Source organism: Lagopus muta, chromosome 1 (genome assembly GCF_023343835.1).
Source record: "Lagopus muta isolate bLagMut1 chromosome 1, bLagMut1 primary, whole genome shotgun sequence".
In the NCBI taxonomy this organism is placed as follows: domain Eukaryota; kingdom Metazoa; phylum Chordata; class Aves; order Galliformes; family Phasianidae; genus Lagopus; species Lagopus muta.
Genome location: NC_064433.1, coordinates 51,181,495 through 51,206,075, shown reverse-complemented (window position 1 = coordinate 51,206,075; position 24,581 = coordinate 51,181,495). Strand labels below are relative to the sequence as shown.

Genomic DNA, 24,581 nt, shown 5'->3' with positions numbered 1-24,581 from the left:
AGCTTCATTTTGGGAAAGACAATTTTGACTGGAAAAGCAAAAAATGGTCGTTCTGTGCAGTGAGGGATCATTTCAGCTGGAGAGGGAACATGGCAGAAGACATAGGGACAGAAGCTTAAATGTGACATGCTGAAATTAGCTGGGGGATCAGCTAGGTTAGCAATATGTTCTATTGTCAAGGCAAAACCAAAGTGTGCAAGAGACATTTTTCTTGTGATTTGGTGGGCCAGTTTTGAGAAACAGTGCCAGCACAATGAGAAAACACCACGTGCCTCTTTCATCCCATACAAAAGCACACAGATTACCAGCTCATGTTAGGAAATCCCCCCATCCTGTTAGAGCAGAGCGACTGTCGGAATGATGTTATTGCTCTTTAAAAGGCATTGATGGTCCTTGGGCTTAGGAGTTTAGGCAGAGATCCATGCCTCCATCTTCTTAGATGATCTTAGAGATCTTTTCCAACCTTGATGATTCTGATTTCCATCTGCATTTCATTTGTCATTCTTCCTCACAGACCCCACAGATCTGCTTGCAGAGAGGAGTGACTGAGCGTGGCATGTGGCGAGCCCTGCCTCCTGTCCTCTCTGTGGCTGCACAGCTTGTCTGAGCCTATCTGGTGCAAGTCCTTAACCCAGGGCAGGCTCTCACTCAGGATCTGCACAGACACTGAATGGATGGTTTAGGCAAAGCTCTGTTGTTTTTTTCTGTCTAGTTTCCCCAACCAACTCACAGTTAATCCATGACATACAACATTCATCAAAGGGCACTGGACTATTCGCGTGTGTGTCTGTCCAGCTGAGAAGCAAGTGAAAAGATGCAGACCCACTTTGACATCGTCTATCACTTATATATCACTTAGCTCTCCAGATAACCTGAAAGCTTACCAAGAGTCAAGAGGACAAGACTGCTACTGCGCATGCCCTGGGCAAAGCAATCCAAAATCTTAGTGGGTGTATCAGCTCCAGGAATTTCTCGCCCATTTGCTGTGAGTTTGGATGCTGGAATTCAGTTGGAAAACAGAAACAGATGGACTTGTAGGGGGAGGACAGAAGAAAGAAAAACTTTAGTGAATTAAAGCACCATTACTTGCACACAAACAGAAAACCCACAGGAGATCCACAAGATAAGCATGGAAACATAGATACTTAAGTGCTAGTAATCCAGAAGTTCTTCCAGCCAAAGCTATTCTATCACTGGAATGTCTGAACCTGCTGTAAGGAGAATCTAAAATAAGATCAGAGATTCAGAGGCTGCATTCATACTGAGCTTTCTTTGCAGAGGGAGAACAGGCTCAATTTTCTTTTTGCAGTACTCCAGACATAAGGCTGCAGCTAAGATACGTGCTGGGATTAACTTTAAGGTAGCCATCTTGGATATCAATAACAGCATAGCTGCGTGGTCGCAGCCCGCTCCTCAGCCCCGTACCCTTGGTAAATTCAAAACTTCACAGACAAGCTTATCTATGTTGTACTCATTTTTAATACATAAGGTAGTCAGAGGGTTGTGTCTGCTGCTGGATTGCCGGACAGCCATACCAGCAACAGCCTCCTCTCACCAAACCCAGTAGACCAGCCCAACAGCCCCTGCCATTTCTTTGATGCAGTGCCTCAAATGCAGCAGAATACTCTCACACCTAGGTTGTCAACCCTGACCTTTCAGCACGTGTGTTTGCATTTGCGTGGGCATAACCCAAGTGACTACCCAACCAGCTCAGCACCATTCAACTGCTCTTTGTCTCTGTTTTCCAGGGGCATGGCATAAGGAACAGATGCTCCAATACCCTCCCCTTCCCAAATACACATTGCCTTGTCCACTCAGCTACCAGCCATGCTGGTATATCCTGGTGCCAGGGCCTGTCTTGCCTCAGAAAGCTCATGAGGTCCCCTGATTGCTGTAGAGACAGCCTCTGCGTGGCTTGGGGCAAGGTGGAGGCTGCCTCTTCTGTTTGTTTACAGGAGATGGAATCCAAACAGGGGAAGAGTCTTGGAACAGTGCAGCCAAGTGCACTATAAAATAGTGCTTTAAAAAGCCACAAGGTCACCTTTGCTATCATTTGGTTAAGGATTTTATAGAAGTCACAGGACTAGAGATGGACTTGTGATGCCTGTGATCACAGGGGAGGGAGAGATTTATGTGCTGGCTGAGAAGGCTTCATTGTTGTATCATATTCATTAATGGTCATTTATTAGCTTCTTGGATAAAAGAGGCTGATTGGGAATTCTCACTTGCTGTAATTCCAGCTGGCTTCCTTGACTTTGCCTGCATACCTTCATGACATGTAATACCCCTCCTACTTACTGGTACCCTGCAGGTACCATACCCTCACACTGTCTGTCTTCTCATTTAGTTAGACATCAGCAGAACTTGATTTCACTACCGTATTTCATTTATGCACAACGTTAAAACTGACACATATCATCCTCTTACATGAAGAACCAGCACAAAAGCATGCAGGAATCTGAAGGATTTGGCCAGAGGAGCTTTGCTGACAATATGTATTGTGAGCCTGGTGCTTGTGTGTAACTGTGAATGTTGAGCCTGGCACAGTCCAAGCCAGCAAGAATGCACCCTTGAGCAAAGCTGAGAACAGTGAGTCTAAGGAGCTGGAGGATGTGCTCTGATCCCATGCACCTAAAGAAAAAGCCTTGGCAGGCAGGCAGGACTGCGTCAAAGGAACACCCAGCTCCACCACTGCTTTCTGTTCCTCTGTGGCATAACATAGAGGAGAGTTTTTGGTTACTAGGAGCTGTGACAAAGGTACTGGAAGCACGTGGTGTGAGTGTCTGAGCCTCCTTAGCAAAATTCTGTGTCGCGCAGACATTGTAGCCTCATGGCACTGCCATATCTGCTCAGTGATCATGATGAGGCTGGAAACTTCCCATCCTCTTCCTCATGTCAGCCCCACAGAGAGGGGCAAACATAGATGGTGCCACAAATTTCACCTCAAAGGGCTAGATATGTCTCATAGTTTGCCACTGGAGCCCAGTCCCTTTCTCCCACTGAGCTGACCCAGAGACAGACCACAGGATTAATTGTGTGGTTCCCAGCACCTGGCTGTAGTTGGTGTGCACATGCCAGAGTGAGGGGCTGGCAGCCACACAGTCCACTTCCCATCTTGATACCAGGAACGTGTATGTGACACCTGGTTGAGCTAACTGGGGCCCAGCCTTCTCATGCAAAACTATTCCTGGAAAGGAGGCAGGGCAATTTCGGAGCTTATCCTAATACAGTTGATCTTACTGATGGACTTCGTCCCACACATAGATCAGAAAAGCTGTTTTCCAACAGCAGCATAGAAAAAGTGACTACAACACAGATGCCCAATCAATATATCAGGGAGGCCAGAGATCTTCTCCACTCCAATCCCTTTCACAAGCAACCTACCTCAGACCCATATCTGACTAGCACTGTTTTCAAGATGCTCCCTTGCAAACTGACAGAAGGGTCAGCTCTCCCACTGTACCAGGAAATATTCCAGGTAATGATAACCAGTAGCTAGGCACAATATGCATGCAGGTTCTCCCTCCTCCACCACGTTGCCTTACATAAATATATCTAGAGGTGACTACAGTGCCACTCAGACTGACAGAGGCAGCTGCCATAGCGGAGCTTTTAATCCCAAAGCAGAGCCTGTTGTCACTGGCAGGAAACGTTATTGTGTTGGACAGGCAATCCTAGACCTTAATTAAATAGGTTGCCCTTCCTGCGAGGCCAGACAGGCCAGACAAGAGTCAGAAGGAGCAGCCTGCTTAAGCCAGGGACCACCTGGTTGTAACTTCATCTGTGTGACAACATATGCTTTTGTGACTCTCTCCGAAAAGTTGAAACCCTAAGCAAGTCCCCAGAGGTATAGTGAGGATTTATAAAGAGCAAGAAATCAGAGATGCTCTGTTCTGTAAAGGAATTCATTCCTTCTCCTTTCAGGGACTGAAATTTTGTGGCCTTTGCCCTGACCAAAGACCTGGCAGATCACACTGGTTTGAGATGATTGATTTGTAAGGGAGCTGGTGGCTCCTGCTGTCTCTACTGCACACAGCCCTGTAGTGAGTGCTTTGAACCAGGCTCTGCTTGTAGCTCCTCATTTTAAGCACCTCATTTTTCTTTCTCATGCTTGCCCTCATGCTGTCTCTGGGAGATAAACTGCATTACTTTTTCCACACCAGAAAAGAGCAACGGTGTTGTCGCCATATATTTTCCCTTACAAGAACCCAGCTGCTCACCTCTGTGACATCCCATTGCTGTGCCAGGATGTGACTGTCATGGATGTTCTCACCCCTGTGCACACATACAGAACGACAGCAAGCTGCACACTTTCTGCATGGAAGCAGTGTGGGTGCATGCACCTGAAGAGAGTCACGACATCGTACTGCCTAGGCCCTAAGCTGAGTGATGGGGAAGGAGGAGGAGGAAGGAGCACAGATTCCAGTACTCACTGTGGAGTATAGCTGCCCTTCCAGTAGGTAAACTGCACAATTCCCATACAGTCAGGCCGTGAACTTGGGCATCAGGTCAAGACTTTGCAGAGACCACCCAGCAAAACAGCAAAATGGGATGGACAGCAAAACTCACAGTTTGAAAGCACCCATTGCTATTAAACAGACCTGTGGCAACCTGCATGTGAACAGCAAGACATGGCGATGGAATCCCTTCAGCACAAAGCAAAACACGGAGCACTCATGGGTAGCTCAGAGCCATCCATCCCTTCCATGCCCCCCAAACTCAGCCCTAAGCCTCAGCCTTCAGTCATGGAGCACTTCTTAGCCCTGAGGCATGGAATGAAGGACCAGGTCACATCCCCGTGGTGACATGTGAGTGCCCAAGTCCCCTCATGCCACTCAAGTTATGGGCTGCTACCGTGTCACCAGCACTGGAGGATGGGATCGTATACAGAACACTGTGCTTCTGCCATCTCGTTGGAGTGAATTACACAGCATCAGTGCAGGAAGTTTTATTTTCTGTGTAACACGTATTTTGCTTCCCAGAGCCACACAACTTTACATGCATAGCAGCAGCTGCCGGAAGCCTACAGATCACAGAGCACACTACTCCTTATGGTTTTGCTAACACGAGTTTAGCAGGTTGCCAAGCTGACAGACCCTGGAGACCGACTGCGTTCACCCCCATGAAACAAGGTAACAACAGCGATGGTGCTGAAAGCTTTCCACAGTCACCTGCTAACAGTCTCACCTGGGGGAGGAATCAGATGCCATGTCCCCACTTCCCACTCTGACATCCCTTTTGCACCTTTGAGTTCTCTCTTCACCCACTCCTTTACCACACTCCTCAACACGCCCCGTGTTCTTCCACATCCCTTCAGCTCCTGCCACACCATTTCCCTCTTGAATGAGACTGGGTGTTGGGGACGAGGAAAGAAAAAGGACACAGAAATAAGCAGAAGGTGACAGATAACCCCTTATATTATTTTTCCTAAGAAAACAGATTATTTCTTTTGCATACATGAAGCCAGGGAAGGACAACAATTTATCATGGACATCACTCTGAGTGCCTCTGTGCTGCCTAGGATGACTCTTAGCCTCTCATACAAGCATTCCCACACATCGTGGACGGCCAGTTGGAAGATGTCCAGAGTAGTGCTGGGGAAGCTACTCTGAGATGCATGGCCAGGCCTCCATCGTGGTGTCCTTCTGCGTACATGCTAACCCTGGAAACCAAACTCCTTGTACTTGCTGGCCATGTCATTTCGGAACAGCTCCAGAGCCTTCTTCATCGCAGCCTGGGAATCGGCCCCAAAGTCTGCGGCGTGTTTTTCAGCAATGACCTTGATAATGACTTCAGAAATGAACTGTGAGGAAGGAGAGGGAGAGAAAGAAGAAAAAAAAAAAACAGAAGGGACTGTCAGGGTTTATTTTCAGAATATCCAGACTAAAAAATAGGTTGCAGAGCCTGGAAATATCTCCAGGCTAATTCAGTAGCCCTTCCAGCAGTCTCTAGAGAAACACTGTGGTAGTGTATGTGAGGAGCCTTGGCTGGGCAGAGGAGTTGGGCTCTGTTCCTAGCTTGGACACTGATATACTCTGTGACCTTGAGTAGACCACAGTCCTTCCCACTCTTTGTCTGCCCATCCACTAAGGCTGCAAATCCACATTCTGCACTTGTGAAGTTGCTTAGTTTCATGAGTCTTGGTCTCCAGTTCTTCCCCCAGGGTTTACTTTAAATTGTACATCCCTTGCGTACAGCCACTGCCAATTCTTATGCAATGTCATTTCCCAGGCATGCAGGGACTGCATGGACTGGTTTATTATTGTTAGGAGTGTCTCAGTGCATAGTGTTTGGAACGGGAAATTGAATGGAGATTCACAGGAGCTGAGTACTTCTGTGCCTCCTCTTGCCTGTACACAGAGAGCTTTGACTTGAGAAAGTGCTAAGTGAAGTCCAGTTAGACATCACTAAATAGAACCATAGAATCTTTAATGTTGGAAAGACCTCTAAGATCATCAAGTCCAGCCACCTGCCCATCCTCACTATTCCCACTGACCACGTCCCTCAGTGCCACATCCACACGGCTCTGGAACACCTCCAGGGATGGTGACTCCACCACCTCCCTGGGCAGCCTGTGCCACTGCAGCACCACTCTTTCAGTGAAGAAATTTTTCCTGATACCCAGCCTGAAATAGAAGTGCAGCTCTCAATGTATCTGTCTTGCACACATCCATCACACATCAGCCACCAAGTTTCCCTGTCTTTTCCATACCTCCAGATATTTTACTGGGATTTTGTGCTTCGTGGCATGGGTTTGAGCCAGGGGTTTCAGCTCTGACTCATGATTACCCTTCAGCTTCAGGATTTTGCCAAGCTGGGTGAGGACGGTAGCTCCATGTTTTTTCAGATCTTCAGAGGCCTTCATCTGATCAGGGGTCTTCAGGCCTTTGAACTTATCAAAGCGATCCAAAGTCTCAGGGTGGTCATGGAAAAGTCTGTGGACAGAAACAGAGGGATGTGTGAGACATTAGGGAGCTGTCAGCCAGAGCAGAGCCAAGGTCCTGCTGATCTGGATGCACGCAGACAGGCAAATGTGTGATAACTTACATCCCTCCCCAAAGAAATCTCTTACTCCCTGCTAGTAAAGGCTGCTTTCACTTGAGAACTCTGATGCTTTAGACTCTTTCCAAATTGTCACCATTCACAATCACTGCAGTTAGCACGTATATAATCCAGGAAAGCATCTGACCCTACTCTGAATCTGTGTTTTTCATCCTTCCTCTGGTAGGCTGTTCCACAACCTGATGACACTCTGTGTTCAGAAGTTTATTTCACCATCTGTTTTATCCAGGCTGCTTTTTATCATTAGCAACTGATAAAATGCCTCTTGTCTTTGGAGTGCAGAAGCTCGTGATGTACCTCCCTATGAGTATTGTATCTACTTTAATCCCATGCTCTTAGATGTCCTAACATTCACTCTGGCCGAGACAGAGACTCAGTGGCCCTAACCACGTCCAACTGGAGCAACAGAGCAGCCATCCTTATTTCTGAATAGCTCTGCTAATGCTTTGGCATCAGTCCCCAGTTATGACAACGGTATCAGAACAGAGATGGGTGCTAAGGCTGGTGGTGGCACTGGGAGGTGAATTCTCACATTAACCTGAAGGAAAGACAAAACCAGACAAAACCACCTATCTACACTGCTTCGCTAAGGATCCATCCTCTACTTCCCCCAGCCTGTCACCCTGTCAGCTACTGCAGACCCCAGGCTCTCACTAAGACCTTCCCAGCCCATCTCTGCATTGACCAGTGCCATTCAGTGCTATACACAGATGCTCTGATTCCAAAGTGGAAATGAAATTGGGAAGGCTGGTGTTGTCCCATGCTTCCTCTCTGCTGCATTTCCCAGCTGACTCCACTGGCAACCAAACTGTAAGGAAACTTCACTCTTTTCCTCGCCTAGAGCCGGAGTGAGAAGGGAAGACTGCCTGTCCTGGTTATTAGGAGCGGTCCGATAATTTGGTGTTGAGAGACGTCAGCACCATTGCTCACGTATATTTGTGGGCATTATGCCCTTTGAAGGGCATAACCCAAGTCGCTGCAGCACCAGCAGGAGCAACGGCAGTATTTACACCCATCCCAAACCAAACATTCCTCCCCTATAGGTGGCCATTAGGATGAGGGCCAAACTCTCCATTATACGATGTAATTGTAGGTCAGGCTGCATTAACAAATACCTCAGCTGCATGGAAAACACAAGCTGTCTTGCAGCAAAAACATTCTGTGACCAGGCTTTGCTGGCGTCTCCTTCCAAAGGTCTCTCTTTGTGTCCTCCACGATTAGATATTCCCAAGGCTCTTGAAAATTCTTTCAAGGAGTATTTTGTTTGTGTGTTTGTTTCCATTGGAAAACATCCAGTTGGATCAATGTTTTCTGAACGTATTCCCTGGATATGTTACCTACCTAAAAAGTCTTTACCAAGGCACAAGCAGGCACATTTCTAAACCAAGTCTGCTCCGCTTCCCCTGCTTCTCTCCCTCAGAAAACCCCTGAAGAAATGAGAAATTACATGAGAGAAGCTTTGAACGGGCCGTGGCTTTGCCCAGTGGTGTGGGCTTCTTGCTTCATCTGTGCTTGAAATAGGAAACCCCGGATACCCACTGGTGTCCTCGGCATCCGTACCCTCCTGCTACTGAGTGCTGAGCGCAGCCCAAGGGCACTCTGGAGAGGGTCTCCCTGTCTCCAGCCCTGCTGGTCCCTAAGGACAGGCAGTGATACTGTGCCATCTTCCACTCCAAAGCCCTGAGATCTGACACATGGAGTGGCAAAAGCACAGCCTCTCCATTTCTAACCCAGAAACCACAGCAGTGGAAAACCACCACCTTACACAGAAAACAGCCTGTTGAAACGCACGCTGCTGAGCCCCCATACTCAGCATTCCTTGGTCTCTCACACAGAGCTCTCAGCTCACAACCGATGCTCGTCGCCTACCTCATCAGAACCTCGTGTCCATGGCCAGCAATGTCGGCCTCCACTTTTCCCCAGATGGTGAGGACTTGTTGCCACTCCTGGTCGCTGAGCCCCATGGTTCACTGGTGGCAGGGACAGATGGGTCTCAAGTGCTGCGTACGGCAGTTGCCTCTCCCCAGAGGGTGGCTGCAAAGCTCACCCGCGGGTTTTATAGCCCCTCCTCGTAGACCTACACCTGTTAATCGTCAGCTGGACATCTTGCTCTCTTTCAGGCTTGTCTAACTAATCAGCCTCTCTTTTTTTTTCTAGGAAGCTATTTCGGGTCAGGTGCTATTGTGAGTGCCACTGATGGCATCATTTCTGCCTTTCGTATTGGACTGGCACATGTCCCGCGCCAGACAGAAAGGGCATTGCCCAAATGCACTGCCAGGAGCCTGTCCCGGCTTCCCGAGGTCCCACTGACAGTGTCAAGCTGTGCAGCAGGAGATTCCAGAAGAGCACATTCATCTGCCAGGCCACGCTGCCAGCCAAGGGACGGCTGGTGGCATCACTCTGCCTTCCTTACGTCTCTCCTTTCCCTGCAGTGGGGTAAGGTCTCTTAAGCCAAGTGTCAGAATCACAGAGTCACAGAGGCATAGGAATTGAAAGGGACCTCTGGGGATCATCAAGTCTAACCCCTCTGCTAAAGCAGGTACCCTGCAGTAGGTCAAGTAAGGCAAGTCGCCATGGGCCACCACGGATGTGATTTTGGGGTACCTCCCAGCCTTCCTCAGGACTGGTGGCAGCCTGGTGTGCCATCTTTAATCCCTTCCAAGAGGTGAGTAACCAAAGGGTTAAAGGGGACAGCTTAGGTAGGCAGGTTGACCAAACCAGCTGAGGTGATGGCTGCCATCCAAGCCCAAAGGCAGGGGAATTTCTCCCGCTGGGTTTATCTACTGCCTGGTGGCCAAGCAATTCTCCTCCCTCTATGCACCAGTTTGCCATGTCTGAAATCTTTCTTCTTAAACACCTCGAGGCCAAGATTTCAGCCCGTTTTCTCAGTGCAGATAGCAGGGCACTATCAATTACCCACACTTGGCTAAACCGATGGAGGAGCGCTTGGAGAGATCCCACCCCGCAGCCTCTCTCCTCAAGTCCTCCTTGTTCTAAACATGGATTTGCAACACGCTTGGCTCCGCCTTGGGCAGGATCCTGAATGCTGACCTTACTGCTTTACATGCCCTTCAGACACGAGAGCAATGTGCTCCCAGTACATGAGGGGCTGCTCCTTGGACACCGAGCTCCATCCTATTCCACAAACTGAAACTGTTGCCTTAATATCTGCCATTGAGTTTGGTCATCACTTCTCTCTCTACAGCTTTCTCCAGGGCTGGGAAGCCAGCAGTCTCTGTGCGGACATTAACACCAGATTGTCAGAGGGCTTAACAAGAATATGGGTGTCCTCGTTGCTTTTTCTGCAGGTGAAGCGGCGATGGCTCCGCGCTGTCGGCCAGGGCGTGCTACCACCTAGTGGCCACGGGCGACAGAGCCAAGCAGGGCTGCAGGGAGCAGGACACACGGGGACAGCCCCGCGCTTCTGGCCCGCATTTCTTTCTCCTTAGAGCATCGCTGTCGCAGAGAGAAAGCAGCCCCGGTCGGTCAGATGAGAGCCCCGCAGCCCCGCGCTGCCGTGATTCTGACCTGCAATGATACGAGCACCTGAGGCAGAGGCACTGATAATTCCTAGTGTTTGATTTGTGGGTTTTGCTGTTGTCTTTTTTTTTTTCCCATCTTCATTTGAAATACTTTCCACCAGGAGGGAGAAAAGGATGCTCGAAAAACACCCAATTTTAACAACCCAGAGAGAGCATCTTCTGTGTTTGCACTGCAGAACAGCTCAGCTCAGCGAACAGATTTTTTGATCGTTCCCTTTTGTTTGCCTTTTCAATGAACCTTTTCCCCATGATGCAATTAAAAGAACCCCACCAGAAGCAGGGGATGGCTGTGGCCCGGCCATACTGTGGTGCCCACCTCTGTGCTGGGGGATGCCAAAAAAAGCTGGGCATGTTATGTAACTCCCAATTACATAATTAGCATTGCATAATGCTGGGGAAAAGGCCCTCTGCAGCCCAGCTTCGGTATCTATGGCATTTTGCTGATGCGTGGCTTCTGCTAGGAGATGGAGCCGCACTTTGCTTTCAGCGCCTGTGGTTTGTGCAGTGCGGATGGGCAGCCAGACAGGTGGGACACTGCACTCCCCTGTAGTGTGAGCTGGAGAGAGCAGGGCAACAGCAAATCCTACAGCCAAAGCAAAGCAACAGCATTGCATTTTCCCAGCTGTGCCTGGCTCCAGTTTTTGCAGGAACAGAAGGCACTGCATGCACTGCATGGCTTCTGCCTCTTGCAGGAAACCTGGTGGGACAGGCTGGTGCTGCAAGCCCATCTCCTCTCTCTTCTCATTCTGAAGCTCTATTCTTAGCAGTGCTGCAGGCAGGGCTCCCATCCACTGATGGATTTCAGCAGCTGGGAGGTGACCTCAGTGCCTGTTTGAAAGGAAGAGGGAGAATGAGGAGAAGGCAGCACTAGGGGAATGTTTGAGCCGTCACAGAGCCGTGCTATGCATGGAGCATCTTAGCATGGGATGCCATTAAGTCAAAGGGAACTCTGCCTTCATTCAGTACTCACAGAGGGATCCGGACAGGCTGGATCAATGGGCTGAGACCAATGGGATAAAGTTCAACAAGTGTTGGGTCCTGCACTCCGGTCACAACAACCCCGTGCAGTGCTACAGGCTTGGAACATGGCAGCTGGAAAGCTATATGGAAGAAAATGTTCTGGGGTGTTGGTTGACAGCCAGCTGAACATGAGCCAGCAGTGTGCCCAGGTGGCCAAGAAGGCCAATGGCATCCTGGATTGTATCAGCAATAGTGCAGTCAGCAGGAACAGGTCAGCAGGGAGGTGACCGTATCTCTGTACTCAGCTCTGGTGAGGCTGCACCTCGAGTGCTGTGCTCAGTTTTGGGCCCTTCACTGCAAGAAAGGCATTGAGGTGCTGGAACCTGGGGATTATACCTCATATTGCTGTAGTGATTCCCAGGGATTTCTGTCCTACAGACCAGAATAATAAGAGGGGAATTCCTCTCTTTGCCACAGTGAGCATGTGAGGAGCCCTCCAGCTACCAGTGCTTAGCCAGAGGCTGCTATATTGGACTGGGATGCAAAGCCACCTTCTAAGCTCATCTTCCCCTATGCATTACCATTCCCACACAAAGCACTCCCTCAAGGAACCAGATTTTTCCCTTCTATGAAGCAGCAGCAACTGCAGCAGTCCCCTATCCAGTACTGCTTTCTGTGCATCAGCATTCTTAGAGGGTATGCCAGAAACAGATCTCTATACAGAAAAATCTGGGTAAAAAATAAACGTTTTCTTCGAGCCGATCAACACCGGGTGGCAGTGAACACCCTGAGCGCAGCCTTGGTGGAGCAGGGCATCTACCACTGCATTGGGAACAGGCTCTGTGTTTGCAGGATTATTTCCCTCTTATCATCATTCTTGCAGCTTTGCCTCCTCCTGATTCTGCAGAGATCTACTGACTTGTCAGCTCAAGGATCCACAGTGCCCATCACACACTGCAGCCCACGGCACGGCTGGCAGAGCTGGCGGCAGCGCTTTGTGCTGGGGATGCTCACCAGAGAGTTGGATGGATGTGGCACTGAGGGACGTGGTCACCAGGCACGGTGGGCATGGGCTGGTGGTCAGACTGGGTGATATTAGTGTTTTTTCCCAACCTTAATGGTTCTCTGATTCAGTTGCCTTGTTAAGGTCTATGAAATCACAGTGGTAGGACCAGAAGACTGCACCCTGGCCTATCAGAGCCACCTGCTCCCATAGGGTAACCCGGGCAGATCAGTCAGACAACACTGTGAACGTCTTAGCAGATACAACTGCTGCAGGCTCCGGCTATGCAGACAGGAAACAACATCACCAGAAGCCATCAGAGGTGAGAAGAGGAAAAAGAAAAAAGAAAGGCCAATGCACTCCTTGGCAGGAGCTTATTTACCAAACAGCTGGTGGATGTGTGCCTAATTTGCACAGGGTAAGAAAAAATAAAGGTGCCTGCTGCGAGTGCAAAGTTATTGTATGCCGAGTGGGATAATTTCATGCTACACAATTACTACAGATTAGGGTAGAAATAATTAAACAGAAGGTTGTGCTCTGAGGCAGAGCTCCCCTGGCACCAGATTCAGGTCTATGTGGAAGCTCATGCTCTTAGATGCTCCCAGAACCAAATCCCCAAACTTCAGCCCGTGTTCCCCAGCAGCTCAGCCACCTGCTGTGCCCTTTGAAGTAATATCTCAGAGTTTAATTTAAGTCTTTCTCCCCCTTTCTTACCTTTAGTTTCTCTCTAACCCACACTGCGAATTTCACGAGTTCGCACTCCATCTTCCCCTATTGTCTCTGCAGGAGCATCACTGGCCGCTGTCTCTGTGCCCCTGTCCCACCTGGGCAGGGATGAGGGACCTCCAGTCGCTTGCTGGCAGTGGCACCCCTATGTCAGGGCAGGGGGCTTTGGGGCTGCCAGGAGCCAGAGAGAAGTATCTTCAGCCTGAGGGAGGTTGATACCATTGCTTTCTTTCTTTCTACTTTTTTTTTTCCCCCCAGCCTGAACTCACAAGTGAACCAGAAGCCGAGATGTTGGACATCTCTGCTCAGGAGTGAAATTACAACAGCGGCGAATGCTTTTCAAGTGCCTCAATGAAGTATGAAGTGTGCTCCTTCCTTTCTGTCTTTGCCCACACATGCATGTATCGGCCTCCCTCCATCTCCGCCAGTGCATGACCTCAGGCAGTGAAGCAGCAGAAGAGCATTAACCCACATTTGGCCCAGACCTTCGCTGTTCCCTATAGCTGTGCAGCCTGCCATGCATGGAGCTGCCCAATTGCACCTGCATCAGGGGCGACACAGATGGTTTTGGGGCTGGGGGTTGGTGGCTCTGCACGGCTGCGCACTGCCCAAGGTCCAGCTGGGGAGACAGCACTAAGCAATCTGACCACACGCTCACCCCCATGGCATGGCTGCAATATCCCACTGCATTCTGGCTTAGACACTGGCAGGGAGAGGTTTCACAGTGATGGGCCCAGTAGGAACCCATTAGGAGGGGTGTCTCATGAATGCCTACCACCCACACCTGCAGAACACAAACTGCAGAAGCGTGTTGCCCGCTAGCTGCGTATTCCCAACATTTTACACAGCCAAACAGTGACTTTTTGTCCATTTAAAAAAAAAAATATCAAAGAAAACAATCTAATTACAGGATAAATATTTAGCTTGAAATGAGCAGACAGATATTCAAAACCACTCTGTGACATGACAAATGATCTGAAAGGAGCTTCGCCGTGGGCGCTGTGTGCTGTTCAAACGCAATTTAAAAATACATGGCGTGGTAGCAAAAATAGACGTGACCCTGAGCACAAACATCACTGCTCAGACAAACATCTCCTGTAAAATGCCGTCGATTATTTGGATGGCAGCCAGACCTGGGGACAGCGTCACCCACCTCCATGAGCTCTGCCGCCATCAACTCCTGCTGGCTTGTGGACCTCGACATGGACGCCAGGCCTTGCTGAAGACTGAAGGGACGCTCCTGTCCCCTTACTCACATGGCTGGACCTTGGCAAGCTCTTGGCGTTCTGGACAAGCCCCAAAATGTCCCTTGCTGCCTTTACCATGGCTAAGTTATGGGACGTGAGCCAGGTAGCGTGGGAAGAACAAGCTTTAAACCCTGAGGAATTCACATCAGAACTCACAGGAGTGAAGGGATGCAACCACACAGGGGTTCTCCCCATATGGGGATCACAGTTATAGGCACAGCCTGGTGTGATTTAGGAAAAATAGCTCTTAGAAAGAGCGGTGCTGCAGTGGCACAGGCTGCCCAGGGAGGTGGTGCAGTCACCATCCCTGCAGGTGTTCCAGAGCCATGTGGATGTGGCACTGAGGACATGGTCAGTGGGCATGGTGGGGATGGGCTGGTGGCTGGACTATGTGATCGTAGAGGCATTTTCCAACATTTCTGATTCTATGATTCTGTGAAAAGGCCGCAGGCTGTGCAGAAGAAAGGAGGTTCATCCATCACCTCTGCTGTTCCCACGGCAAATTTCCTTGGATTTTCAGCAGGGATGCTCAGACTGGGATAACTAATAGAGAACAATGCAGCTTCAGGAGAACTACACAGTGGTGGAGAGGGGAGGGATGCATGTGGGCATCATTAAGAGAGAAACAAAATCCCTACAGTTCGCTAGAGAGGTGCACACAAGAGTCTGGCTGTCCTCCAGACCTTGTTTTCCAGCCTGTTGGCTGCCCATAAGGATGCTGCTGCTCTGCCCCCTCCCTGCCTTTGGGACTTTCAACATCTCATGTCTGCCCAAGGAGATCCAAGCACAGACCCACCATGCACCTGCCCAGGTCCGTGGCCCTGCAGCAACAGCCCTGCTGTGGGATGTCCCCATGGAGCACCAAGTGGTTCTTCTCCCCTCAGGCAGCTCTGAGCCTCTCACCTGCATGAATCTGGCCAAAGGCACGAGCTTTATCTGGAGAGCAGCAGCACAGAGGGGGTGCGCTGATGGGGAACAGCAAAGACCCAGAGGTTTTCTGCATGGTGAGGTTTCCCAGCCTCTGGCAAAGAGCAGAGGACGGCAGCAGGAGGCTGTGTTGGCAGTGATGTAAACACGTGGGGGCTGCCGTTGTCGAAGGGCTCCATGAAATCAGTGATTTCCGAGCGGAGTTCAGCCGGAGAGCGCTGGGGCTATAAAAAGCAAAGTGACTTTGCGTTTTGACGCTTCCTCCCGAGACACACAGAAGTGATTTGTGATTCAAAAGATGAGGAATTTATCATCAAAAAGAGCTGGGACGGAGCTCGGTGTTTACACATGGAAGACAGGCACCGAGAGCAGATTTATTTATACCCACCCATTAATAAAAGAAGCCAAGTCAACCATACCTTTGTGCTAAAGTTAGAGTGCAGCACTCGGCATGTCCTTAAAAAGGCAAGAAAGTTTCTGCAAACTGGGACAGCTGCTGGGGGTGCTGGCTCTGCATGGCTCCCAGCATGGATGCATTGCTGCAGCAAATTGGCCAAAGGCTGTGAAGCTCCTGCTCTGCTGCTGCTGCAGGGAGAGAAACGGGAGCACGCAAAAGCTGGAGGAGCAGCAGCACTCAGTTGTAGGGGCTTCAGCCATAGGGCAAAGGCAGAGCAGCCAGGCCAGCGGGCGAGTCACCACAAAGAAAGTCAGCAGTAGGGCCAGCCAGCATGAGTCACTGGAAGCTCCGGGCTTGGGATGTGACATTTAGAAGTGCTTCAGCCATAACTCACTGCAGTGAGTCCCACAGCCAACACAGAGGGCTGGAGTTTTCCAGTCTCAAGACCCAAACGCCAGGGTGTGTTACAGCCCTAGGAAAGCTAGATCTTTGCTCCTTGTAAGGTACTTCTAGAAAGCAACTAATTGCCCTTCTTTGGGGCGAATAAGCAGACGAGCTCTGGCAGTCTCATCTCCCTCACTCCTGCCACCTCCAGCCCCAGCTGCTCCAGCTCAGCCCCAGCTGCAGGAACCATGCAACACAGCCATGCTCATACGGACGTTAAAACTGAGAACGACAAACGCATCTTGCCTGAACCAAAGTGAAAGGCTATCAGAAGAATGCCCAGGCCATCATCCTGAAGCCAGGATAGTCAATAGGAGGCCAGCAGTGAACTCCAAACAAAAGTCACCCTGCTGCTGCCCTGGGAATCGGGACTTCTCCCTGGGCATCAGTACCTGCCCACCAGATCACCAGGCCAGGGATGGTTGCAAGGTGCAGGGCCTCCTTCTCTGCAGCCACTGGATCAGCACTGAGACGCTTCCATCCTAACTGTCCCTGCTCCCAACGGACCATTCTTTCCCTTGGTCAGCTTGCTAAAGAATCACCATCATCCTCCTTGGACAAGCTTTATTTCTAGCAAGTCTACTTTGAGCAAAGCAGAAAGGTTACTGCATTGAGAAAGCCACTTTTTACATGGGCTGATAGTGAGCGGACAAGGGGAAATGGCTTTAACTAAAAGAAGGGAGATTTAGGTCAGAAGTTGGGGAGAAATACTCAGAGGGTGGTGAGGCACTGGCACAGCTGCCCAGAGACACTGTGGTGTCCCATCCCTGGAGGCTCAAGGCCAGGTTGGATGGGGCTCTGGGCAGCCTGAGCTGGTGGGTGACAACCCTGCCCATGGATCAGGATGGGGCTGGGTGGGCTTTGAGCTTCCTTCCAAAATTGAGCTGCTCTGTGATTCTAAGACTCCTTGAAGGGCTTAGTAGTCAGCCCTAAGAGCCACCATTTTACCCACATGCCTTGAACTGAAGGCTGAGCCCTGTGCTGCCTTCTCTTCACTCTCTGAGCACCCCACTGCCTCGTGTTTCGGTCCCAGCGCTGCAGGGCTTTATCTCCAGACGTCTCCTGATGCAGAGCCCCTGCTCCAGCTCTGCCACCATCACCCTGACTCCCAGGCATCTAATTTTAGCAGCTGCTGCTGAACATCCTCTCGAGTTATTGTTAGAATGCAGCGAGCATCATCTGACGGGAACACACTGCAGCTCCTCAGCAAACACCGCAGAGGAATGCTAGAGGAGCACACGCAGCCCCGCAGCGCTGCCCACAGCCCCTTCCTCTTGTGCCCGGTGTCTCGCATCTCCAAAACCAACCAAACAAATCCAGTGCTGGCTTCAGCTGTACTCGGCCCATTCCGCACCACCATCTCACTCAGCTGATGCTTCCGTAATTACTTGCAAATTGCCCACAGGGATTTATTATTTGTTATATTTAGGCTCATTTCAGCGGAAAAGGCATCTGATTATTTGTGTGTGTGTATATATATATTTGCATGACATCTTTCACTCTGAGCATTTCACAGAATACGAATGAACTCCTGCTTGGCTGCTGCTGGTGCAGGTAGGAGGAGCGAAGCGGTGGCTAAAGTCACATCTGAGCTCCTGGAAGAGTATGGGGTTACGGGCAGGCAGGCTGAGATCACACCAGGCTTCACCCATTACAAGACAATCACGTGGTCATTAAGGTTGGAAAAGGACTGTACTCTCATCTAGTTCAGCCATCCTCCTGCCACCCATATTACCCACTGTGGATCCATCTCCATCTTCCCCCCCTTCTGGCGGAGCCCTGCAGGAGATGCGCTGCTGGAACCCACCCAGGCACCCACAAACACACCGAGGAGCCATCCGACTGGTGTTTCTCTCTTTTATTTAAAAACAGTGCTTCATTACCATTTGCAAAGGGTTAGGAAGGGTTTCCCCCCTTGCTTAGAGTTTATAAAAGCCAGCAACATGATCAATAATTTATACACATGGATAGTAATACAAAAAAAAGGAATAAAAGCTAAAGATCTAACTACTCCGACCTTCACAATTCCAGCTACTTGATAATTATAGGAATAACCCAATGAATACTGTATGGTCTGAAAGCTACTATACAATATGATACTTAACGAGGGAGGGTGGGAAGTCAAGAGGCTGTCACAAAGCCCTGGGATGCAGCTGCTGCTTCTCCAGAGTCAGCGGGGAAATGGGACCCTGGGCAAGCGGCTCGGGCGTCCTAGGAAATGAGCCAGGGGAAAGGGCCGCGTCCGTGGGGGCACGTCCCGCTCCCCAGTGGTACCTGGCAATGGGAGGTGCTGGGGGGCCGTGGGGAGGGGCGACTCCGTCGCTGCCTCGGGAGGTGCTGCGGCATCTCGGCCTCGCACGGGAACCCTCCGGCTCTTCAGCAGGTCGGCCTGGGAGGTCAGAGCCACGCTCCGCCAGCCGGCATCGCTCTGCGGCCCCGCTTTGAGGCTGCGGGCCCCAAGTTTGAGCTCCAGCTTATTTACAAGCAGGATTCTATCGTAGGAAAAGAAAAAGAAAAAATCCCAAACAAAACAGGAAAAAAAAAGAAAAAAAAAAAGCCCCAAACCAAATCACATCCCCTGGGGTAAAAGAGGATTATTTCGTCACATGGTAACGCAGCCAAATCCAAGCTGCCAAAACTACAACACGCACACAAAATACTGTGATCAAACAAACAAACAAACGAAAAAATCATAGGAAAACATGATCAAAACTGAGGCTGCTCCTGCAGGAGGCCTGAATGCTGCAAGGAACCCATGCCTGGGGGAAGCAACGAGCCCCTCCAGCAGCACAGAACTGGAGCCTGGTAAAAGATTTCTCATTGACCCAGCCCAGGAAAAAAAAAAAAAGCGGGGGCTGGGGTGGGGGTGGGATATGAAGTGGCATTTTACCAACTGCCAGCCAAATGAACGTTGGGATGGACGGCTTCAAACACCAGCAGGCTCCTGGTGAATCAGGTAAGGATTCTGGCTTGCCAAGAGGCACAGCCCAGTACCCAGGGGATGATGACTGGTAGTGCTTCCCAACGTTGAGTCGGCAGCGGGGACAGGACCCAGACATCCCTCAATGCATGGTGGGGAGGGAGGGGGGCCGTCCTGCTGAGTTCTGCTAGAGGAACACGTACTGGGGAAAAGCCCTGAGCCTGCTTGAGTAGGGCCCCATTTCACACGCTGGCCGTTGGCCTCCTGCTCGCCTTGGGGACTGGAGTTGTTGCAGAAGAAAGGTCTGACCAAAGTTTGAGGCTAGAGAGGGCAACCAGTAAAGTGGGGTGGAGGGAAGGGGCTCGTCAGACATTAACATCACCGAAAATAGTGTTTTATGCAACAAAGAATCAAGTCTCACTGGTGCATACTACAAAATGTTTGACATTTTCCAAGAGCATGACAAAAGAAAAACACAAAGAAGTTTACATCGGATGCTCGTCGCATTCACTAGGTTGGGTTGGTTTCATTTCCCCCCCACTCCTATATTAAAACAGTGCAAACAGGTAACACGCTTCAACCATCACCCTCTGCACCAAGGGCTGCAGCTCCCACACGCTTCCCCTGCGGAGCCGGACCCAAAGCCTGCGGTGGTTTCCCTTTGATAAGTTTCCAAGTGCTCCCCAACACTCCGCCCATCTCCTGCTTTGGGGCTGAGCTGGGATGCAGACAGGGAAGGGCTGGGGATGTATGCAGGTAGGAACCAACAGGGGGGGGGGGCTCTGCACTCCCCGTTTCAGGAGCTCTCTACACCAGCCAGCACCCACATCTCTTTCCAGGATGAGAAGGGCGGGCGATGAGATGGTGGCACCAACGGTACCGCAGCTAACACCTGAGCCTGGTACTCTGACAGCCCTCGTGTTGCACGCTTCCACAGATAAAATGGGTGAGAACGGGGAATAAACTATTACCTGTGCATTTGGGATGGGAAAGCAAGCCTAGGGCAGTGATGTGAAGGTCACTGACAGAGCGCTGACTGAACCACAGGTCCCTTGAACAAGCCCTTGCTGGGCCAGCCTGCTCTCCCACAGGCTACTTCAAAACATGGCTTTGTCTCTCTGAACCCCTCACTGGATCCACCCAGACCTGGGTGAGCTCCCCGCTGGCTCAGCTCCCAGCACAGCTTTTCCTAAAGCTTTTCCTAGCAGCTGGTAGTAGGGGGAGGTTTATGCTGCACACCAGGCACCGATGAGACCTATTCCCAGTAGAGAGTGTGCTACGCCAGTAGAATTCAGCTGTATACCAGCACAACTTTACAACATAGCACTGTCTTTCCTCAAGGAAAGACAGACCGGCATACTATAGAAAAAAAAGGAGCTCATCAACTCAAAATTGTATCGGTATAACATGGTGCACTGGCCAGATCTGCTATAAGACAAAAAAGACAGCAACACTCAGAGGAACTTCCCTTCCTCTGCACCAAGAGGAACCCTTGGGTGCCACCGGACAAGAGGTGACAGCAGCAAGCTCTGTGCCAGCCCGTGCTGCCCCTGTAAAAGCCAAGCCCTGGGGACTCGCCTGCAGAGCCGCCTCAGGGACAATGTTAGCTGCTGTCTGCCAGACAAGCCAGGACCCAGTTAAACTCATTAAGAGCAACTCGTTTTGCATAGGGAGATATAGGCTCTGTCCTCACTCCTCCAGAAGACAGTATAGCCAAGGCTTGGCTGCTCTGAACGCACCTCATTAAGATCCAAGCAAAACCACACCTGCTGTTTGCCAAAGGGGAGCTCAGCACTCCCGCTGCTCACGGCAACGTTTCAGACTTTGGGAGCCTGGTGGGGAGCGATGGAAGCAGGAGAACCAGGATGCTCTGGAGCAGGTTTTACTTGGAGATCATACAGCGGGGCACCACAACGAAGCCCCTTGGCCTCTCAACAGATGCGGGTAGGCTGAAGCTGCCGTGCATAGACTCTGCTGGGAGGCAGAAATGGGGCCGGCCTCCTGTGCCCGAGAGGAAGAGTTGGCAGTGGGTGAGAACCAACTGAGCTGAACTGCAGGGAAGGGGCAGAGGGGTGTGAGCCCCCCAGTGGGCACGGTTCCCCTCACACTGCTCCTACCACAGAGCCCCCTGCAGCTCAACAAGAGCCCCCAGGAGCCCCGATTCCCTCTCATTTCCTAGTTTTTGTGAAAGCCCCAACACCCTGTGCCCCCCTCCCCGTTTTTTCAATCTAACTAAAATATTTATATACAAACAAACAAACAAAAAAAAATAGTCACAACAGCAACAAACCAAACTTTGGCTTGGAAAAAAAAAATTAAAAACCAACAATAAAACCAGGAAAAAAACAAAACAAAAGAAAACAAAACAAAACAAAACAGCAAAAGGTGGCCAACAGGCTGGCAGTTTGGTGTCCCCTTTTTCTAGCTATTCCTCCAGAGAATCAATAGCTTTAGGGTCTCTAGCTTAACTAACGGCCTCCCCATTCTTCCCCTCTGCTGCACCCAGAGAGGCTGCGTTTCACTGGGGGAGAGCAAAGAATGCATGGCTGTGCATGGCTGGGCCAGGACACCTTCCCAGGAGCCCAGCTTGTAGACATTGCTTAGTGTTAAATGCAGGAGGTTTCCTATTCTGCTATCAGCAGTGGATGGAGAAGCAAGGGTATGGCAGGAGTAGGAGAGGGTCCACCAACAAACCCATGCTCCAAGAAGTCCTTCCAAGAAGCAAGAGTTGAGGCAGCTCAGTGAAACCACGCTTCTCTAACGCAGCTTAGGGATGGTGTAAAAGCACTTCCCTCTGAGCACCGGGGCTGCTGGGAACCTAGGATGGAGGTCAGCCAAGAACGCCAACCTTGTGGCCCAGCCAAATCGCTGCTGGGGAGAGAAGGGAGACAGTGCTGGGGGAGTCACAGAGCTGTACCCCAAACAGGCTCTCCGCTTCCAAATCTTGTCTTATGTAGTGTCATTATGGACCCAGCAGCCCAGGCGTGCAACTTTCTATGGGAGGCTGGGCAGAACGGACCCAGGGCTCCAATCTGACTGAAAGGGCCTTGGATACATAGCTTGTGGTGGGAAGTTCCTATGAATTCAGAGCTTGTACAAACTGCTTCTGCCTCCTCCCAAACTCCTGACCGAAACAAAACCAGGATCACGTTTGAACATAAAGGACGCTCTTCCCCCAGACAAACCCACGTGCATATGCCCCTCACCTCAGCAGCTTATACACTGACTTGCTTTTCCTCATTCACGTTACTTGAAACAGATTGCTCGCTGCAGTGTCTAAGCAGCTCAGGATGAGCAGAAGGAGAGACCTCGCTGGCTGGATGTCAGCACTGATGCACGCTTCTTCAGCCACAGCTTTCTTCATCGTCACGGCTGCACTCAGCTGGAACCGCTTGCTGTCCGCAGCAGAGGTACTGTGAGATGCTGCACTGCATCAGCCGCTCCTCGAGGAAGAGAGGGAGCAAAGGGACAGCAAGGGAGAAGGGTCTCGAAAAGGAGGATGGAAAACTAAGAGAGTTACAGCCACCAGCAATGGACAACGATCAGCTAGAGTAAGTTGTGTGTGCGGGAGGGAAGGATCCTCCTCCTCAAAAACTCCATTCAAAGTCTTGTCCCCTGTGCAGCGGTAACAGCCAAAGTCTTTGGGCAGGTTGAGGACATCTTCTCTCGCCGAGTCTAAAATCCTGACACTGCTGCAACTGTCCCAAACCCGTGCGCGTCGTCGGGTGCTGATAAAAAGAAAAAGGAGGGAAGTCTCCGCATTTCCCCCTTCTCCATATGCAAAATCTCCCACCAGCATTTAGGTCCCAGCCACAGCCAAAGAGCGCTTCCTTCTGCGGAGCAGAAACACGGCAGGTGGAGACTTCTCCCTCACGTCCTCCCGCCTCCTGGGCACTGAGCACCAGTCCCAGGGCAGTAACTCTGTCTGCGTGTTCCTGATTAATAGCAGTTTCTAACAGCTTTCCTTATCGCTAATCGCCTTTTCCGTGATTGGTAGGATAAGCTATGCACCAACATACACACACGGAAATGCATTATCTTTTTTTTTTCTTTTTTTTCTTTTTTTTCTTTTTTTACCACAGTTAAAATTAAAAAAAAAAAACAAAAAAAAAAAAACAAAAAAACCAAAAAAACAACCAACCAAACAAAAAAATCCGGAAAAAAAAAAAAAAAAAAAGCACAATCTTTGGAACAAAAGAATTAAAGGCAGAAATTTAAAGGAAAAAAAAAATACATATTCAAAGAACATAGTGAGGTATAAAAAAGTATTCTCTTTTGTTTTTGTTTTTCCTCCTCGTCTTGCTATAGAGTTCCTCTACTAGTAAATATTGCAATAGCCAGGCCTCATGAACTGGGGGGGCTGTCCCACTTGCAGGGGGCTCACGTCACTTCAGTAGGGGGCAAATCGGCTGTAGCCACCTCGGTATAAACTCGCCTGTAGAAATCAAATGAGAAAAGAAGAGGTTGTTAGGAGGGCAAACCATGCCTGGAGGCGCTCAGGGCTAGCGGATGTGTCCTGGCACTGACCTGCCACCATCTAAGAGACAAAAGATCACCTCGCCTGCTAAAGCAAGCAGTAGCTCAGGGGCCAGGCTCACAGGCAGCCAGCTGGAGGGGAAGTCTGGCAAGTCCCAGGCACAGAGACCTCAGTATGAGAGGGACTCATGAGTCCTACTTTCTAAGCCAGTTGTCTAGGCTGATGTTTCAGATAGCAGAAGTGCACTTCTAGGATCCTCTTCATCTCAGCTTAATGTACAGGTCTGACAGAGTCACGATGACCTGCTATCCTAGAAGAACCTCTGTTTCCTCCATTGACTCTAAAAGGAATCCACATGATGAGCTGCGGCTCAAACAGAGGAGCTACACTGCAGACATCTATATTTAGGTGCACTTTTTCTCTGCACACATTTGCATTCCAGCCTTTGCAGCAACACAGATACTGCACTGGCTAGAAGCAGATGGGCAGGCATGTGTTCTCAGCAAGCTGTGCCACTCCCATGCGATGCCAGCATACCTCATTCCTGCCCTTGCATAACCGCTGCTGGCAGGCAGGACACCGCATGCTTCTGCTAGCAGAAGAGGGAACCGAGTGCAGCTCTGCTGCAAGATGTCACAAGAAAAACTTATTCCCTTACTCTACCTCGCACTGATCTCTCAATACGCAATAGAGCCCTTAAAGCTAATGAAAAAGGTAAGGAAGAACGTCGTGCATCTTCAGCCACTGCCGATTCTTGCTCTGTCTACCTCCTTGATACAGATGTACCAATGCACCTACAACACTCTGGTTCCTGATGTTTCTGGTGATCCTCCCACCACCTCCTTCGTACAAGATGTATAACACTGAGTGATAACT

The 24,581-nt window shown here is 50.2% G+C and overlaps 2 protein-coding genes across 14 annotated transcripts in view; both read right to left on the bottom strand.

The window, feature by feature from the left end:
• Positions 1–5,399: 5,399 nt before the first annotated feature.
• On the bottom strand, positions 5,400–9,170 carry MB (myoglobin). Its single transcript, XM_048964384.1, has 3 exons — positions 8,932–9,170; positions 6,713–6,935; positions 5,400–5,803 (listed from the first exon to the last, which is right to left on the bottom strand). The coding sequence occupies exons 1-3, from the start codon at positions 9,024–9,026 to the stop codon at positions 5,657–5,659; spliced, it is 465 nt and encodes a 154-aa protein (XP_048820341.1). The 5' UTR covers positions 9,027–9,170; the 3' UTR covers positions 5,400–5,656.
• Positions 9,171–21,482: 12,312 nt separating this feature from the next.
• The window catches only part of RBFOX2 (RNA binding fox-1 homolog 2), a 159,688-nt gene continuing 156,589 nt past the window's right edge, over positions 21,483–24,581 (bottom strand). For all 13 annotated transcript variants that reach the window (XM_048934279.1, XM_048934282.1, XM_048934280.1 and 10 more), the window contains one exon: positions 21,483–23,663. In XM_048934279.1, the coding sequence (XP_048790236.1) occupies positions 23,619–23,663 (45 nt within the window). In that variant the 3' untranslated portion in view covers positions 21,483–23,618. The remainder of the gene's footprint in view (positions 23,664–24,581) is intronic.